We start from the raw sequence: 18528 nt of genomic DNA, 5'->3' as shown, positions 1-18528 counted from the left end.
GTATTATATTATTGAAGGATTCAAAATTTAAATAATTAAAATCTTAATAAGTCTTTTTACAACGGCCACCACTTTACCCACAGTGCCTATATGAAAGTGGCAGAGTTGAATAGCACTGGTGTATTTGAATGATTTGGTATTGTTTTTTTCTTAATATTATATTGATTTTTTATTTTTTTTTTGATTTATTAATTATTTTGTTATATTATAATTTGAATTATCAAAATTAATCTTGAAAGAGTTTGATTCCTATAAAAGAGGTAAAATAGAAGTTGAGTGTGATTAGAAATTAAATTGGATAATAATTCATAAGAGTATATAGTTATATTAGATATATGGTTTATTTTTTTTAATTAAATTATAATTGTTTAAACTTTGTTTTGGAAGGTGTTAACTCACTTTTTAGGAAGATGTGAACCAACTAACCAAATTATTCCCTAGTTTGCTTATAATTTTGTTTTGAAAGGTGTTAACTGACTTTTTAGGAAGATGTGAACCAACTAACCAAACTATTTCCTAATTTGCTTATAATTTAAATAGTTAAAATCTTAATAAATCAATCTACTACGGCCAAAACGTGCGAATTTGAATTACTAAAATTAATCTTGAAAGTATTTGGTTCCCTATAAAAGAGGTAAGATAGAAGTTGAGTGTGATTAGAAATTAAGTTGGATAATAATTCATAAGAGTATCTAGTTATATTAGATACATGGTTTTATTTTTTTTAATTAAATTATAATTATTTAAACTTTATTTTGAAATGTGTTAACATATTTTTTAACAAGGTCTGAAGCAACCAACCAAATTATCTTATATTTTATTTATAATAGTATAGTAGTATAGATAGATATCAGAGATAAATCAGTCCAAACCGCCATACTAATAGGGTGCCCCAATACGTTACAAAATCTTGCCTTAGCCGATGATCCAATCAGAGAAACAATTGGAACAAGAGTATCGAACTTATTAATAAGATTATCAATTATAAAAGCAAACAACACTTTCTAGGTTCACCCCTAATCCTCCTATATTGTGGTTCAATTTTTGCTCACCCCAAAATTTATTTAAAAGATACTTATTTGTAAGATATATAACCCTAGAAAAAAAACTTCTTTTATGTTTTTAAAAACAAAAAAAAAACAGATTCTTTTAGTTATGAAGCTGTGCACTAATATTCTAAAATGTTGGAACTTGAAAGCAGCTGCTATCTGCATATTTTCCAGAGGTATCACTTGATCTTAAGCTTGCTTCAGTTGCTAGACATTATTGCTTTCCAAGCCTCAGCACCAAGATTCCAAGTACTAATTCTTGTAGGAGTAATTTCATCAGTTGCCTTGGGCGTATTACATAAATTCATAGGTGCTAAGCTAATATATTCTCTAAAATTGTTAGATATACAATTTTAGAGCTAAATATTTCATTACAGGTAAAATTTTCATTTTGTTACTTACAAATGATATGTAGTCCTGTTTTATACTACAAGTTTCGGGTTCTCGAGTTTTGTAACGCATATATCCTGGTATCAAACCGGAAAACCAAAAATGATGGCCAGGTTTGTAGTTTTGCTCCAGTAGAGCAAACCTCTAGTACACACAGGGCAATTTTTTCACTAAAGTAATGAAGTCATCTTATTTTCTGGCGAATCAATTGTTACCTCTTCAAGATAATCACTATCCTCGAGTACTATTGATGTATCATTAAAGTCCATGACGAGTGGCCCCTGAGGGTCTCCAAACACTGTACTGAAAATCTGTCTGTGGCATTCATCGCAGAAGTAGAAATAGGTGAAATGGCCATGGTAAAGAAGCTTATGAACCATGGCTCCTGGTATAACTCGCTCTGTAAAATCAACCATTGATGGCGGGACAACCATATCATCCATCCCCTAATCAGCATCAAATAATAAGCATCAACTGTTTAAAAATAATTCATCTGACAAATAGATCAAGAATTACACAGTAACACAGCTGACTTGAAGTTGAAAGGCTAATCTTCTTAGAAAATATTTGCTTCATCTAGATAGTAAGTATAATTCATAAAAATTAACTTACGGGGTGAAATTAAAAGCCTCTACAAATATTTACGTAATCAAGATAGTGAAGTATAGTTTATAACAAAATTTAAATTATGGGGTGAAATTAATAGCCTCTCTGGTTAAGGCAAAAATTACGTAAAGACTGTTCGAGCATCCCTTCATCCAAAAAATAAATCACATGGCATGTCCACTTATTAGTGTGATGATAAAACAAGCTGTTTTTCGTAAATACAAAACAGTTGACTAATTACACTATTTACACAATTGTAAAGGAAAAACTGCACCCAACGCATGTAAAAATAGAAAATGCAGTTTCATAAAGGTTAGGATAACAGATTAAAAGAAAAAAAATATTTGAGCTTATCATTGTGGAAAAAGTGCATGCGTTGTTATCGAATTTAGACAAAAAAAAACATGATACATAAGCTTCACCAACCTGCCATATATGCATAGGACCAACAAAGCCAGTCAGTTCATCTTCAGCTTGACCATATTTCATCTTAAGCCAATGGAGGATACCATTCCTTTTAAGTTTCTTTCTTAGTTTCAGGTCTGCTAGGCTGAACCCCCAACTTGAAACTTGCAAGATTGCTTCCTCCATAAAAGGTTTTGCATTTCCTTGACGGACTGATTCCTCTACATCCCTTTGCCAAAACTCTTGAAACATTTGCCCCTCTATTAAATCTCTATCCTAGACAAACACAAAAGATTTTCCAATAAAAATCAACAAAAACCAAAGCTTTTGGAAGTGGATCCTTCACAACAAGTACCTTTAAGAATATAGCTCTGGTAACAAATATAAAAATAAAAAACAAATCAAAAATCACATCATTTACACAACTTAATATATAATGGGCTTAATTACAACTTGAACCTTGATGTATAATGATGTGTACACATAAACCCTTAAAGAAAAAAGTTGTACACATCAACCCCTTATGTATCGAATGTGTATATCTTGACCCTTACTCCAACAATCACTCCTAAATCGTTAAATATTAGGTATCGTGTGAGTGTTATCTCAGGAAATAAATTTGATAGATACATATCATGTAATATAGGAGGGAGGTTAATGTGTTGGACGGAAAATTGACTTAAGACTTTGGAGAGAGAAAACAATTTTCTATCCCGAAACTTGCCTGAAAATGTGACATTTCATAATTTGAAACTTTTGGCCGAAATAAGGGTCATGATGTATATATTTGATACATTGGGGGTTGATGTGTATGACTTTTTTCTTTAAGGGTGTATGTATACATTAGATCATACTTCGGGGTTTAAGTTATAATTTAGCCTATATAATGCTATGTTATTATTGTATTCTCCCCACAATTTAGTAAAATAATGTATAAAATAAATGTTTGGCTAGGATAGCAAAATAAGGTTGTTGTCTCACCCTCTTCCCGAGCGACAATGATAGCCATTTATCTATTTGACCAAGGTTCCCAGACAGAAAGCTTCGATGATAAAAATAAGGCAGAAGTCTGGGAAATCTTCGAGCTAGAATGTACATAATTTTCTTTTTAACCGTCCACTTATTCCAGATTCTGCGCCTCTCATCTTTGGTCATTCCTGGTTCATATGGATTAATCATTGGAGCAACCATGAATGCACCTGCATATTTGGTCAAAGATAGATCAGAAAATCTTCGACATATTATGAGCATTGCAAAACGTCCTTTTGTATTATTATAACAAAGGGAACTATAAATGTTGAAACAGTTTCCTAGGAAGAGCCATGCCAATGAATATGATGTAAATTCATTAGAACTCAATCATAGAGCCAAAGACATATGATGCATATAATTTAATCATAGAGCTGTACAACAATATAAATATGTAGAAAAGTCCTCATGAAGCTATTGAAATATTACCACAAGTCACTGGCATCTTTGTTTATTATAATCTTATGAAATTTTAGTCAGCACAGAGATTTCCTGGGTTATGTAGTCAGAACATCTTCCCATTTTTAAACTTTCTCTGCATTTGCATTTTAAAGAACAGAGTTGATAAACACTAAGATAATTTCCTAAGAAAATTACTTATAGCAGCTTTGACAGATCTTGTAAAGCTCATTTAATTGTACTGAACATAAGAACATCAAATACTCACATAGATAGTATATACAAATGACGTGCAAAAACTACCTGCAAGCCGATCAGGAATATATTTTAGTGCAGCCCAAGCATGCATGCTTCCACTTGAGTATCCCACCACCCAAAACTTGTCAGCAACATCCACAGCATATGACAAGTGTAGAATATCATCAGCTGATGATTTGAGATTCCTGTTGGGATGAGGATCACTTTCACCAAATCCCGGAATGTCATATGTTATCAAGCGAACGCCAAACTCTTGCATTAGTGAAACTCTAAGACCAGGTATTCCTATTTTTACAAAAAAATAATGAGGAATTCCAACTATTAGTGCAAGGCATATGAGCAACAAACATATGGAAGAAAATTCCTCAAACAGTTTTAGTGAGATATAAGCACCTGCAACACGGGATGACAGAAAAGCATGAGGAGCAATCAGAGAAAATCTGGCCTTTTCAGCTGGAACACCTTGCTCCTGATAAGCCAGGTGTCTACCATCTGGTAGAAGTATACGAGTTGCATTGGGAGGATGTATAGAAAGTTTCTTTATCAAAGGACTGGTTGCATTATTTTCAGAAGTCATATACAATGCTGCCATAGTGCCATGTGATTTGATATCATAAGATGTTTGATAGTCGCAAAAAATCAAACTATAACATTATAAGTCAGTCAAATAAATTAGAAAACAAAAAAGAAATCAGTCAAATAAGTGACTAATATATAGTACTTCTAGTCTGTTAAAGTGTAGCTGGACTGAAATTCAGAACTGGATCAGAAACACCTGATACCAAAAACCAGGTTCAGACCACAATTTAGGCCACGTGAAACAAAATTCAGAGGCATACAAGGGTGCGAAGAAAAAAGATTCCAAATGCAATATCAACCTCCATAAATCACAGAACATCTCAACTGAATTACCTTACTTTAGAATTAGTTTCCTCACTCTTTTTAATTCAATGCGTATGACATCAATATTCACCCATGTATGCTCCGTTAAGAATCTCATTTATATCTTGTTACAGCTGATTTATGAAACAACAGCCATCACTAGGGCCGTCTGTTATAGCCTGTAAGGTACTTGCTAGATTTAAACCTTTCATAGCTTAGCTATACTTGCGACTTGGTTATAGAAGTTTTCAAATTTTCTGGCAGCTTTAAAGTTTTTCCATGTTGACCTTGTAAACCCACATAATAATTAATGATTCAAAGAAGCTTAAATCTTTTCATGGCGCTCAACAAAACTTTTACAGTAAGGTAGAATAATGGCTGGTAGTTACCAATTCTGTGAGAAGGTGGTCGAGAAGTTGAGGTTCTTTCCCAAGGACTAAGATTGAAAACGAAGGAAGGAAAAAGATGCGACTAGCTAGCGGATGCTAATGCAAGCTGTTCTTAAGACGGGATATTACCGGCCTTGACAAAAACAATTGTTCTAGACAAAAGCAATTCAATTTATATTTTATGGCTTTAAGACCCTTTCCAAAATAAACTTCAGCCTCAGAAAAAAAGGAAACTAGAAAATTTCAAACTTACAAGTGATATGTTACTAACAGAATAACAGTAAGTTATGAGCTTCACTTGAAAACTAATTTATAGAAGCCAAATTTAGACCTAATTTTATAAATTAATTTCTGATTATATTTCAAGCACAAAATGACATTATGTCCCCTCATTCAGGACCAAAGGAGTCACATTTTCCAAGTAATTGTATAAACTAAAGTTAAAAACACCAATCCCTATAATAGATCATTCATGGCCTTGTTTATCCACCACTAAATACTGAAATGGTACAACTTAACACTAAATTGCAGCAATCTCAAATTCTTGGAATTTGATGTTAAGTCTTGAAGTTCTTAACGAACCTAAAATTATATAGGCACGCAAAATACAACTTTGTAACAATTATCATTAACATACAAATTTGGGAAAAAATGTAATTGACACACAGTTGTTCTCATAACAGTATATGCACAACTGAAATCAAGCATACATTCAACAAATATCATTTTCACAAATATTCACAAAATATTTGCAAACTATTCATCATCAACCACTGAATATTGAATCTTACAGCTCAAACTAAACTGCAGCAATCTGAAACCTTAAAATTAAATGTGAAATGGATAATTCTCAATCATAAACATACTCGAAGCACTAGCGATGAACTCAGTTGGCCCTATTTGAGAACATACAAATTTTGGACTATAGACGCACAAACAAGGACAAACACACAATCAAATAAGTTAAACTTCACAATACAGTAGAAACTCGATAAACCAATAATCTCGATAAGTTGATAAAATCGGTCAATACCGCAACTTACAATAAGTAAAAACTCTACTGTTTGAATGTCAAAAAATTACCTGCAAAAGCGAAGAACAAAACGAAGAAAATTACGGACCAAGAGTGCTTGGGATGTCGATCTTCAGGCAAATAGTCATTCAAAAACATGAAATTTGTACAAATTTTGTTAATGGGAGGTCCTAATTTTCGAACAATAAGAGAATTCTCCTTAATAACATTCTGTTTGATCACATCCCTAACTGCTTTCCCAAACTCAACACTCATCTCCACCAGTCCTTTACCAAACTCCACCGCGTGAAACTTCCAGTTCTCCTCATCACCGCCACCGTACTCCGGCGTTGACTCGTTGACTTCTGCTGACATGTCACACAATTCAGTAATCAAACAAGTTTATCATCAAAATTTCAAAAACTAAACACAAACATAAACTCTCTCTCTCTCTCTCTTCCTTATCTCTCCCTCTCTCTCTGTCTGCCTCTCTCTCTCTCTGACTCTCTCTCTATCTCTCTCTCTCTGTCTCTCTCTCTCTGTAGTAGTAGGTAGTAGCGTGAAGTTGAAGAAGGAGATTATGAACAGATCATATTATTTTGTGTGTGTGTTATAGTGGGGAGAGTGAGGATGTGGATATAGATACAGGAAGAGGTGTATGTATAGGTGGGGGAGAGAAAAAAGGTGGGCGGAGATGGAGATGGAGGTGACACGTGGGAGAGGGGGTTATAAATAGTGGAGGTGGTAGTGACAGAGTGGGTTGGTTGGGTTGTAGTTTTCAGAACCGTAACGGTCTGCTCTCTGCTCTGTTCTGTTTTATCCCCCCTCTCATTTTCGCCTCTTTAATTTCTTCGTACGTTTATTTAATGCTACTTGCTTTCCAAATTATATTTTGTTTTTTAATCACTCCCGTCTGTTTAAAATAATGAAAATTTTGTAATATATATCCCCTTAGCTAAATTGTTCAAAATTATCATCTCCAAAGTATGATTCCCCTTAGCTTAAAATATAGCCACCCACGTTTGGTTGGCTATATATGTTATCTGGGGTGGAGTTTCCACGTCATCTTTGACTTCTTTCTTTCTTTACCCCTGCTTTCTTTCTTTCTTTCTTTCTTCCCTCCTGCGCCATTTTGACTTCATTTTTATCACTTGTATTGCTGTTGATTATTATATTCAATAAAGTAATATGTTTCTGATTTAAAATTTAGAAAATGTGACCACATTTTAAAATCAGTATTGATATTTGATAGATTTTTAATTTTAATTTCTGAAAATATATGACCACAGTTTCAAATCATTTAGCATTAGTATTGGTTTATTTAAATATGTTATGTATAGAAAAAGTATTATTTAAAATAATTATATAATATGATTCGAAATATTGCTAATCATATGGCCAACCCCCTTGGAGTTCAATCCCTTACAGGTTCAGCAAATTATAGATAACTATTATTTTATATTATTATAACCAATCATTTTAGCCAACCCCAGGTAAAATACCAGATCATGCGTGTAATATACATGAATTCATATTTTATATAATAATAATAATAATAATAAAAAATAATAGTAATTATAACAAAAATAATAATAAATTTTGAATTAGATTTTGAATAAGAATAAGTTATTAAATATATTAATTAAATTAGAAAAGGTAAAGGAGTGATAATAATGTGCAGTTAATTATTAAAATTCTAATTCTAATATTGCGAGGATGTCTTGTGTTATATATATATAACACAATAAGCGAGTAAAAAAAAGAGTAAAACCCGCTTGCCGCGACAGAGGAGAAAAGCAAGGAGGAAAGACAAGTAAACAAAGAATTAGGGCCGTCTCGTTGAAACTGTAACGCGCTCTTTTGTTTTATACGATATTATTGAGAGCGGGTACTGCTCCTACAATGTTGTATAATTATTTAAGTCAAGTTAGAGTGGTGTTTTATGAGATGTATGGAATAGGGAGTGTGTATGTGGTAAATCAAATCATGATTTAGGTTTTAATATTATTATGTTATGTGCATGCATGACAACAAGTTCTTGTGCATTCTATTATTTTAAATTCTATTTGTTTAATTTTGGATTGGAACATTTTTTTTATTAATATAATCACTGTCTCTGTTATTAAGTGTTGGGATATGAATTCTTGTTTTAAGGTTTCAAGATTATTTAGATATCTACATGATTTGTTTAAGTCTTTTTTTTGTGTATCAGTTTAGAGACCTCTGTAATTTAGAAGGAGGTGCTTGTATCTTTTTATCCTCTATAAGTGTTGATGTCGTGTGTTAAATATATTAATTAATTAATTTATTTTGTAATCTATCTATATGATAAATCCTGAATCCACTTTTGACTACCCTTTTTACACCCCGTACCCTAAGAGTTCATATATAATTACTAAAGATGCCATTACATTATTATTTTTGCATTCTGTTGACTAAACTACAGCTAATGTTGTCACATGCTATCCCTTTCTTACAGCCCCTTCTCTCAGAATTTATTACATTTTATGCACATTCTACAAACTAGAACAGACATAAACTGATTTCTTTGTGCTACTTCCAATAACTTCATAATTGAGCCAAACTCTCCCCACCTATTCAGCTCAAGACCACTATGGTTCATCAGTTTCTCCGAGATAAGGTTATTCAAATTTGAATTTCAATTCTTATCTTATCTTTCATCTTTCAGATTAGACATGTTTGTGAGTTGGGTTATTAAATTATCATTTTTGTTTATTATCAATTTGTCTGTCTATTGTGTTGGTAGTACTCTTTCAAAATATCTGGGTCTTATTAAGTTTGTGTAACTATAGATACTTCTCTGTGCATAGACACGTATATATTTATTTTTGTGTATTTGTTATGTGTTAAGCAGGAAGAGTTGAGTTTATGAAAGAGGTCATTGATGTTGGGAAAATGTGTTTAAGTTCATGTAAATTTCTTTCTCCTAATGTTTGTAAAAGGTTTTGATGTTTGTTAGTTTTTTCATAAATTTTGCAGGCTAATTATCATCACATGAGACTTGACAATTTCTCTTCATTTCGTTCTGATTTTGGTACATAATTTTTCATTCAATTTTTTGTGATATATCTCCTGTAAAATTTATAAATAATTTTTGTTTTATATTATATTGAATCTTTTGTTTCATGTAAACAATACAGTTTCGAATGTCAAGAAGAAGCATAAGAGTGGCTCTTCTGAGAAAGAGAATGATGTTTCCAATCATAAAAACATTCACTCTCCTGCATCACCTTTTGGTATGAAATTATTCTATATATATGTGCATTTAATAATTGTTGGTATAATTGTGTATTGATGGATGAGTCTCATTTTTGTTGAATTAGAAATTTGAGAGTCAGTTTTACTGTATATTAATGCCTACTTCCATAAAAGGTTTTATTAATTCAGGCCCCCTGTCTGATTTGACTGCTTCAAATGGGATGAGAACTATGGTATTATTGGATCCAATCAGTATGTAACTCCTCCTATGGAAGAAAGAATTTCTAAGGTACCATTGTCAAATATAAGTAATAAAGAGAACATATTATCAGGTATTTGAAGGTACCTTTTATTGGTGAATGCATTTAATGTATTGATGATTAAATATAAAAATTGATAGTAATTATTGTTGTATGTTTTTGTGGCTGTAGTTTCTACTTCTTCAATAGGTATATTGAAGAAGTCCAGGGTCGTAGGTCCTACAACCATGTCACATAGGCAGAGCATTAACACTACTAGACCAAGAAATGATAAAGGTAGTAATATATACACTTCTATATTTTGTCTATATTTATATGTTATCTATTTTTTTGAAAAGGTGAAGCTGTTTTTCAAGTAAATGTTATTTTTTCCCTGTTGCAGTAGGTGTTAACAATGTCACTGAGAGAAACAATGTCACCAATTTAGTTATCGACAATAATGAATCCAGAAAACATATCACAAAAAAGAACATGGTATCTAAAAACAGCCGATCCATTGATCCCGTTATTCTTCCAATAAAAGAAATGATGTCGAGGGTACCTCTGTTTGATATAAGAAATCAGAAGAATACATCATCAGGTTAGTTAGCTGGGACTTGATGTTCAACACATTTATTGTAGTTATGATTATATTTGTTGCATCTGTTTGTTTGTTATTATTTCCTCCTGATTAATAATGTTGTTTTCCAAAGAAATTATATATTTATGCAAATTTCTTTGTGAAGCCTTTTTGGGAAAAAGTAACCGACAGTTTGATATTAGTCTTGGTGGAGTTTCATGCTCACGTTTATTCGATGATGAACATGTGGACATTGACTATCAGAATGTTGGTATTACTTTTAACATCATGTTCTGCAGTTTCTTTACAATATGTTTAAAAATCTTTAATTTTATAATTTTTCTGAATCTCACATATTCCGTCATGAATCCAGTTATGATGGACGGCTTCGTTGATCTGTTTTTCTCGATGATGGTAATCCTTCCGTCCATTATAAATATTGAAAATTGTTATAGTGTTTAGGCCTTTGTTATACATTAATAATTCATTTTTTTCAAATTAAACAGATGATGCAATTAATCCTGAAGTGACTGACCACATTGATGATTTGTTCTGGGATGACAGTAGACTTTTACTGTATTCCTGTAGTTTACTTATATTGAAGTATCATGCGTTTTCTTTTATTTTTTGACTGAACTGAGATGTCTAATAGAATGAAAATAATTGTTTATTCCAGATGATCAATTTAATGTCCCTGAGGAAACAGGTCAAATGAACACATTATGAATGTCCCTGAGGAGATGTATCATCATCAACCCATTATTGACCATGCAGTCTCATCTTCTTCCGGTATGTATAGTCAATATGTTTCCTTTTTGGCATGTAACTTTAAATGTTGATACAGTTCCATGATTAATCTAATGCAGTTGCAGTTGGTTATGCTACGCTTGGATCTCCCATCGCGTGTTATGCAAAATGTCATGCCGTTATGTGGAAGGAAGAAATGGTTAATAAAAATGTAAAGCATGGTCTTCCTAAGTTCAATATTTGTTGTTCTCAGGGCCAGATTAAACTGGCACCCAACCCTCCCACTCCTGCTTACCTGATGCAGTTGTACAGTGATCGGAGAAAGTGTGAACGATTTAGAAGGAACATACGTGTTTATAATGCAATGTTTCAGTTTACATCAATGGGTGGTAAAGTTGACAATTCTATCAATCGTGGCAGAGCTCCATATGTATACCGTCTTAATGGTCAAAACCACCATATTTTTGGTACACTAATTCCTGACGAAGGAGAGCCCCCCAAATTTTATCAACTATATATATATAACACTGAACATGAAGTCGAGAACATGATGAGGTGGGTGAAAGTAGGTGACAATCAAGAGTTAGATACTGAGGTAATTCAAGGATTGATTGAAATATTGGATGAAACCAACCAGTTGGTTAAAAAATTCCGCTATGCCCATGACCAATTTGAAGAGCAGCCGGTACATGACCTTAGAATTAATATTAAAATAAGTCATTCTGAGAGTGGTCGTGAGAACCATATAGGGCCTTCAGATGAAGTAAACGCTGTATTGGTTGGTGATGAAGAGACCACTGTGGGTGTAAGAGATATTATACTTTAGAAACAAAATAAAGATCTTGAGCGTATTACAACTGTTCATCCATCTTTGATGGCCCCACAATATCTTCTTTTGTTTCCTCTTGGCGAAGATGGCTACCACGATGAGATTTAATATGTAGATGCTTAAAATCAATCCAAAAAGTAACATAAACGAATAACAATGAAAGATTATTACTCCTACAAGTTCCAGGTGCGCCTAGATGAAGGTAAAATGTTTTTCCTTCTTGGAAGTATGTGCATATATTTTCACATGTACTGCTATATATATCTTTAATTTATGTTTTGTATTGAACAATGTTTCATGTTTCAGATTATTTGGATAAAATGTCTTTAACACTTTCAAATGATGTAACATACTTTTTAGGACAAACTGGACGTTTGGGTGGACGATTATTTCAACAGTATGTGGTTGATGCATTTTCGTGTATAGAACAATCCCGTTTGTGGAGGCTGAGAACACATCAAACCAATCTACGAAGGGATTTGTAAAGTAATATTAAGAAGAATGTCCAAAAGGGTAATGTTGATGCTGCAAATACCGGAAAAGGATTTATTCCACATGCAAATTTTCTAGGTTCACAGCGATACATGCAACAGAACTTTCAAGATGCCCTTGCAGTTTTCCGCTATGTTGGTCATCCAGATATTTTTCTCATGATGACATGTAATCCACAATGGGATGAAATCATTCTCCTGACATTACGGCCCGTGTTTTCAGGCTAAAACTTGATCATCTTCTTAATGATATAAAGAAAGGGCAACATTTTGGAGTTTGTCTTGGAGGTAATATTATATATTTGCACACCTCTATTGTCCTTTATTTGTTTAATATTAATAAATTGTACCAATTAAATTTTGTACAGTCATGTATGTAGTTCAATTTCAGAAGTGAGGTCTTCCCCATGCCCATATTTTAATATGGCTTGATTCTACTTCAAAGGCTAACTTGAAAGCTAATGTTGATCATTATGTATCCGCTGAAATACCTGACCCAATTAGTGATCCTCGTGGTTATGAAGCTGTCAAATCATGTATGATGCATGGTCCCTGTGGTTTGCAAAATCCGAAGTCTCCATGCATGAAAGATTTTAAATGCACTAAATTTTTCCAAAGAAGTAAGTTTTTATTGTTAATATTTTTTTGGATTAATAACATTTGAGCTTAGTATATTTTGTCTAATATTTTTTTGGCTTATAGGTACTGTCCCCAAACCATATTTGATCAATAGGCTTTCCCATTTACAAACGTAGAAAAACGGGACTTACTATTTCTAAAGGCAAATTTGAGCTTGATAACCAGTTTGTGGTCGCATACAACCGAGATTTGTTAGTTAAATATCAGTGCTATTTGAATGTGGAGATATGTTGTCATGCACGGACTTTAAAATATTTATTTAAATACTGCTTGAAAGGTCATGATAGGGCAACTGTTGCGAATACTTCGGAGAGACATCATAATGAAAATGAAGCAGAAAAACCAGTTGATGAGATAAGTGCCTATTTTGACGGCAGGTACATTTGTGCATCAGAGGCCGCTTATCGAGTTTTTGGATTTCCTATTCATTATTGCTCAATTTATGTTCAACGTCTATCTTTCCATCTACCTGGTGAGAAAAGTGTTACTTTCGAAGAAAGTGATTTGCTGGAAAAGGTGGTTCGTCGTGAAAAGTTTTTGCAAGACAGTATACGTATGATGAAATTCCGTAGTTTTATGTGTGGAATGATGTTGATAGATTATAGACTGTGAGGAAAAAAGGAACTCAGATTGGTTGTTTGTTGTATACACATCATAGCTCTGGTGAACTAAGGTATCTTCGTTTGTCGCTTTCTACTATTTGCAGACCAAAATCATATGAACATTTGAAGACTGTGAATGGCCAACTCTACCCTACCTTTAAAGAATCCTGCAAACAGTATGGTTTGCTGGATGATGATAATGAATGGCATGAAGTCTTGGAAGAATGTGCCCGTGGTGGATTTTCCAATCAAATTCATGAGCTTTTTGTACACATAATTGTCAACTGTCATGTGATCTCTAGAACCGACACTGGAAGCACATGGTTGATGATATTTTAAATGATCGACACAACTTGAATGGGTAGATGCCATCATTTTTAAAATGACCAGCAAGTACAGTTCTATGCATTGGCCGGTATGTATTTGTAATATATAGCGAATATTTTCATATTTGAAATTTATGTGTTTTTTATTTAATGTTTGTATTGATTGTTTAAATGCAGAAATTGATAAAATGCTTCGTTCTATTGGCAAATCTTTGAAGCAATATAAGCAATTACCCATGCCTCCGGTCGCTTATCTTCAAACTAGTAGCAATAATTTGATTGTTGCTGAAATAAGTTATAATTTAAAGAAGATGTCCATTTAATTTAAAAAATTATTTACCAATTGTAATCCTGAACAGCTTGAAGTATATAATGTTGTTTTACAATATGTGGAGAAGAATGAAGGAGGCATTTTTTGTTCACGAAAGTGGCGGCTGTGGTTAGACTTGCATATGGAAAACTTTAATTTTCAAACTAAGGTCGTTAGGTTTAACAATTTTTCCTGTAGCATCATCTGGCATTGCAGCCATACTTATGCCTGGCGGGAGAACAACTCATTCTCGATTTAAAATACCCATAGTTCTTGATAATAATTCTTCATGTGCTATAGGTCATGAATCTGATATTGCAGAGCTTATTAAGCGTACCGGTCTTATAATCTGGGATGAGGCTCCTATGCAGCACAGGTACTCTTTTGAATGTCTCGATCGTTTCTTAAGAGATATCATGAAATCTATTGATTCAAAGAGATATGAAATTCCTTTTGGAGGTATTACTGTTCTTTTTCGTGGGGATTTCCATTAAATTCTACCAGTAATACCCGATGCTTCACGTGGTGAGGTTGTCGCAGCATGTATAACAAGATCGTATTTATGGCGTCATGCTCAACTTTTTGTTTTAAGACAAAATATGAGACTGAAGCAAGGACAAAATGAAGAAGAGGTGGCGCATCTAAAAGATTTTACTGACTGGGTTCTCTAAATTGGTAATGGTATCCTTAAACCACCAAGTGATGGATTCTATGAATGTCATGAAGATGATATTCTTATTCCACCTGCTTTTTGTGAACCTGAAACTAAGAATGATGTCGAAAATCTGATAAGTTAGACTTATCCAGATTTGATATCAAATTTTAAAGATCCGGAGTACTTAAGCGAGAGGGCTATCTTAACTCCAACTAATCAGATTGTTTATCATCTCAATGAAGTGATTGTGGATAGTTTTCCTGGCAATACTGTTTCATATTTCAGTGTAGACCAAGCTGAGGATTTTTCCGGTACTGCTGTTGATCTCAGTTTCGCTTTTCCTCCTGAATACTTAAAGTCCATCAATATTCTAGGACTTCCACCGCATGAGTTAAATCTTAAAGTAGGAGTTGCAGTAATGCTGATGCGGAACTTGAACCAGACACTTGGACTTTGTAATGGAACCAAACTTGTGGTAACTAAATGCTTGAGTAAAAGTGTTGAATGTGAAGTCATTTGTGGTGCTTTTGTTGGAACCAAACATTTTAGACCGAGAATGGAATTATTCCCTACTAAAATTAAGCTTCCTTTTAAGTTCATCCGCAAGCAGATGCCTCTCCAAATATGCTACTCAATGACAATAAACAAATCTCAAGGCCAGTCATTGGAAAAAGTTGGTTTGTTTCTTCCTAATTCAGTTTTTACTCATGGCCAGATGTATGTTGTTGTTAGCCGTGTCACATCGCCTGAAGGCTTGAAGGTTTTCATTAACTCCAGCAATGGTGAAGCAACCAATATTACTCCTTATGTTGTATATAAGAAGAGATTTTACAATTTGCCTACTTCATCAGTTTATATCCTCCTATTTTTGTACACCTTATTTGTTCCTTTAAACAAATTTTTGGGAACTTTTTGATTGGCATACTTTTAATAGTAAGTACTTTACTAGTTTTTGTGATAATGTCATATTGTTTAGCATGGATACCACTTAAATATTAACTTTCATGCATAGTTCAGTATTGTTATAACTTTATTCTTTTTTTGTATTAACTGTTGATTAGAGTACTATTACTACCTTAAACAATTATATGTACTACATGCAATTTATGACCAGTAAATTGGAAAATTGTAAAATGTAGTAGGAGTTGAAGTCATTGGTAATAAAAGAACTTATTAAACCAAATATTTTACTCTATATTTATGATTTCAAATTAAGTATAGCACATGACATATCTCCAATACTCTATATTTTACTCATGACACACTATAATCAAATTCATGCTTTGAAATTAAGTATAAACAAATTCAATTTTAAATGTAAGAAAGAAAGAATCAGTCAGCAACAATAGGAAATGGGCCTATATGTTTGACTGTTAATTTGTTTACTTCCTTCAAATATATATACTGAAACACACTTTGACTGTGCATTCTTTAAAACCTGTGTTTAAATATAAATTATTGTTGTTATTGTACACCCTCAAAGTAAGCACTAATGCGAAGCATTTCCAGCCATACATTTAAATCCTAAAAGATAAAATTGTTTTTTCTTAAAGCAGAACTACTTTTCATCACAGATCTGTTTCACACCCGAATATTTGTAAACCAAAACTTCAAAGATGAAAATTAACAAGTACGATAATATTTTAAATCTTACAAATGAAACAAGTCAATGGTGTTTATGTGTTAGAGCATAGTCTGTTTGGAAAGAAATAAATCGAACAACGAATGAGTTCTGTGGTCTAAATATCATCTTCATTGATGATCAGGTATGAGACCTTATGTGCTTGGATTTTTTATAAACATATTTTGATGTAACTGATGAAATTAAAGATTGCCTTTTTTTAATTTTGTAGAACTGTAGAATTCATGCTTTTATTAATGAGAAGATATGTACTGCAAAAGGATATGAGGTAGAAGAAGGTAAGATCTACAGCTTAGCAAATTTTAAAGTGAGCACTTATAAGGCTGATGAGTTGAACAAAGTTGTTAGGAATGAGAAACATATCTTCTTTGATTACGAAACGAAGTTTGACAAGTTGAAGGATAAAGTTCCACCTATTGATGAGTACACATTTGATTTGTTTGCTCTTGAAGACGTTGAGAAAGTTCTGAATGATAATCGTTATTAAATGAGTAAATGTAATAAATATAGACAGATTTATATGTAAAAATTTATTAATTGGCCAACCTAATTATTAAATATTTCTCATCTTTAGATGTAATTGGAATAGTGGACCCAGTGCTGCCTAAGGTTGTGTACTCGAAGGATGATGAAAAGAAATAACACCTTAAATTTCAGATTTCAAATGGAAGGTATGTTCATTAAATTATAATATTACAGGAAAATGTTCCACTGCCAATATTTGTTTGATTTAGATAAGCTTTTTTCTACGTACAAGGTTAATGTAACATTTTTCAATGAATTTGGCCAAATCTTTGAAAAAGCTTTGAAGGGGATAACAGGGGGAACCAATTGTACTTATCATCACAAGTGGGAAAGCTAATAAGTATGATAATTAGTAATTTTACTCATCTAAATCAGTGCAAGGAAGTGTTATAGTTGACATCTTAAGTAGATCTTTCTGAGCATTCATTCAGGTGAACTAGATTTGACCAACTACCCTGCAACAAGATTCTATCTTGTTATTCCCAGTGGACTAACAATGAGATTTACAGAAGGGGGGTTGAATGTAAATCTCAAAAAAATTTCAAGTTTTGAGCAGTTTCTAAGGCTAAGTGTTTTTTAGAGCAAATGTGTGTGTGAATTGCTTGAAGCTAATGCAAACAGATATATATTCAAACACAAATGTAAAGAACACAGAGAACTTAAAAACTTTTCTGGTGGATTTGTTGTTCCACCAGAGATGTGTTATTTTAGAAAATCTGTGATTCAAAGAATTAAATCACAGCTGCTTCCTAGTACAAACTAGATGATTTTCTCTCTGGATTTTTCTAAACAGCTCTGGAAAATTCATTTCTAATTACTAGCTACTACTTGGTTTATATATTACCAAGTTTACAAGTGAGACAAAAACTGTAAAATACAATTAAAAAGGCTCTTCACATGTTTCTTCTTCATTTCTCTATCCAATGCAATTTAGGCTTAGCTGTTAATCTTTGAATACTTCCTTGTTTGCATCAGAATGGAAATGCTGCATTTTCTTGATTCCTCCTAGAGGTTTCCACATTCCAGTTTGTCTCTGTCAACCCATGTGCCTCTGTCAGCTTATGAATTATCACTATCAACTGCTAATGAACTAAGCATCCGTTGAAGCTTTCATCCGTTGGTGCCTTATCCGTTGAGGCTTTATCCGTTGAAGCTTTATCCGTTGATGCATTAGCAATTGAAGTCTTTATCCGTCAAAGCACTTATCCGTTGATGGATAATATCCGTTGAAGCTTTAGAGACATCCGTTGAAGCTTTGTTTCTTATCCGTTAAAGGTCTTCAATATTAGTTGATACTTCTTCACT

At 32.9% G+C, this 18528-nt stretch overlaps 2 protein-coding genes across 2 annotated transcripts; one reads left to right on the top strand and one right to left on the bottom strand.

Annotated features, from left to right (window-relative positions):
• Positions 1–1100: 1100 nt before the first annotated feature.
• LOC141707341 (uncharacterized) lies at positions 1101–7297 on the bottom strand. The gene is made up of 6 exons (XM_074510444.1): positions 6491–7297; positions 4530–4721; positions 4182–4421; positions 3432–3649; positions 2472–2726; positions 1101–1885 (listed from the first exon to the last, which is right to left on the bottom strand). The coding sequence occupies exons 1-6, from the start codon at positions 6792–6794 to the stop codon at positions 1610–1612; spliced, it is 1485 nt and encodes a 494-aa protein (XP_074366545.1). The 5' UTR covers positions 6795–7297; the 3' UTR covers positions 1101–1609.
• Positions 7298–12189: 4892 nt separating this feature from the next.
• LOC141689057 (uncharacterized) lies at positions 12190–17185 on the top strand. Its single transcript, XM_074493234.1, has 9 exons — positions 12190–12235; positions 12340–12430; positions 12893–12896; positions 12970–13144; positions 13258–13716; positions 14269–14385; positions 14702–14777; positions 15342–15867; positions 16910–17185. Exons 1-9 carry the CDS (start codon positions 12190–12192, stop codon positions 17183–17185), a joined length of 1770 nt encoding a protein of 589 aa, XP_074349335.1.
• The last annotated feature ends 1343 nt before the right edge of the window (positions 17186–18528 follow it).

Source organism: Apium graveolens, chromosome 2 (assembly GCF_009905375.1).
Source record: "Apium graveolens cultivar Ventura chromosome 2, ASM990537v1, whole genome shotgun sequence".
In the NCBI taxonomy this organism is placed as follows: domain Eukaryota; kingdom Viridiplantae; phylum Streptophyta; class Magnoliopsida; order Apiales; family Apiaceae; genus Apium; species Apium graveolens.
Note: the sequence above shows the minus strand (reverse complement) of the source record. Positions and strands in the feature narration are given on the sequence as shown.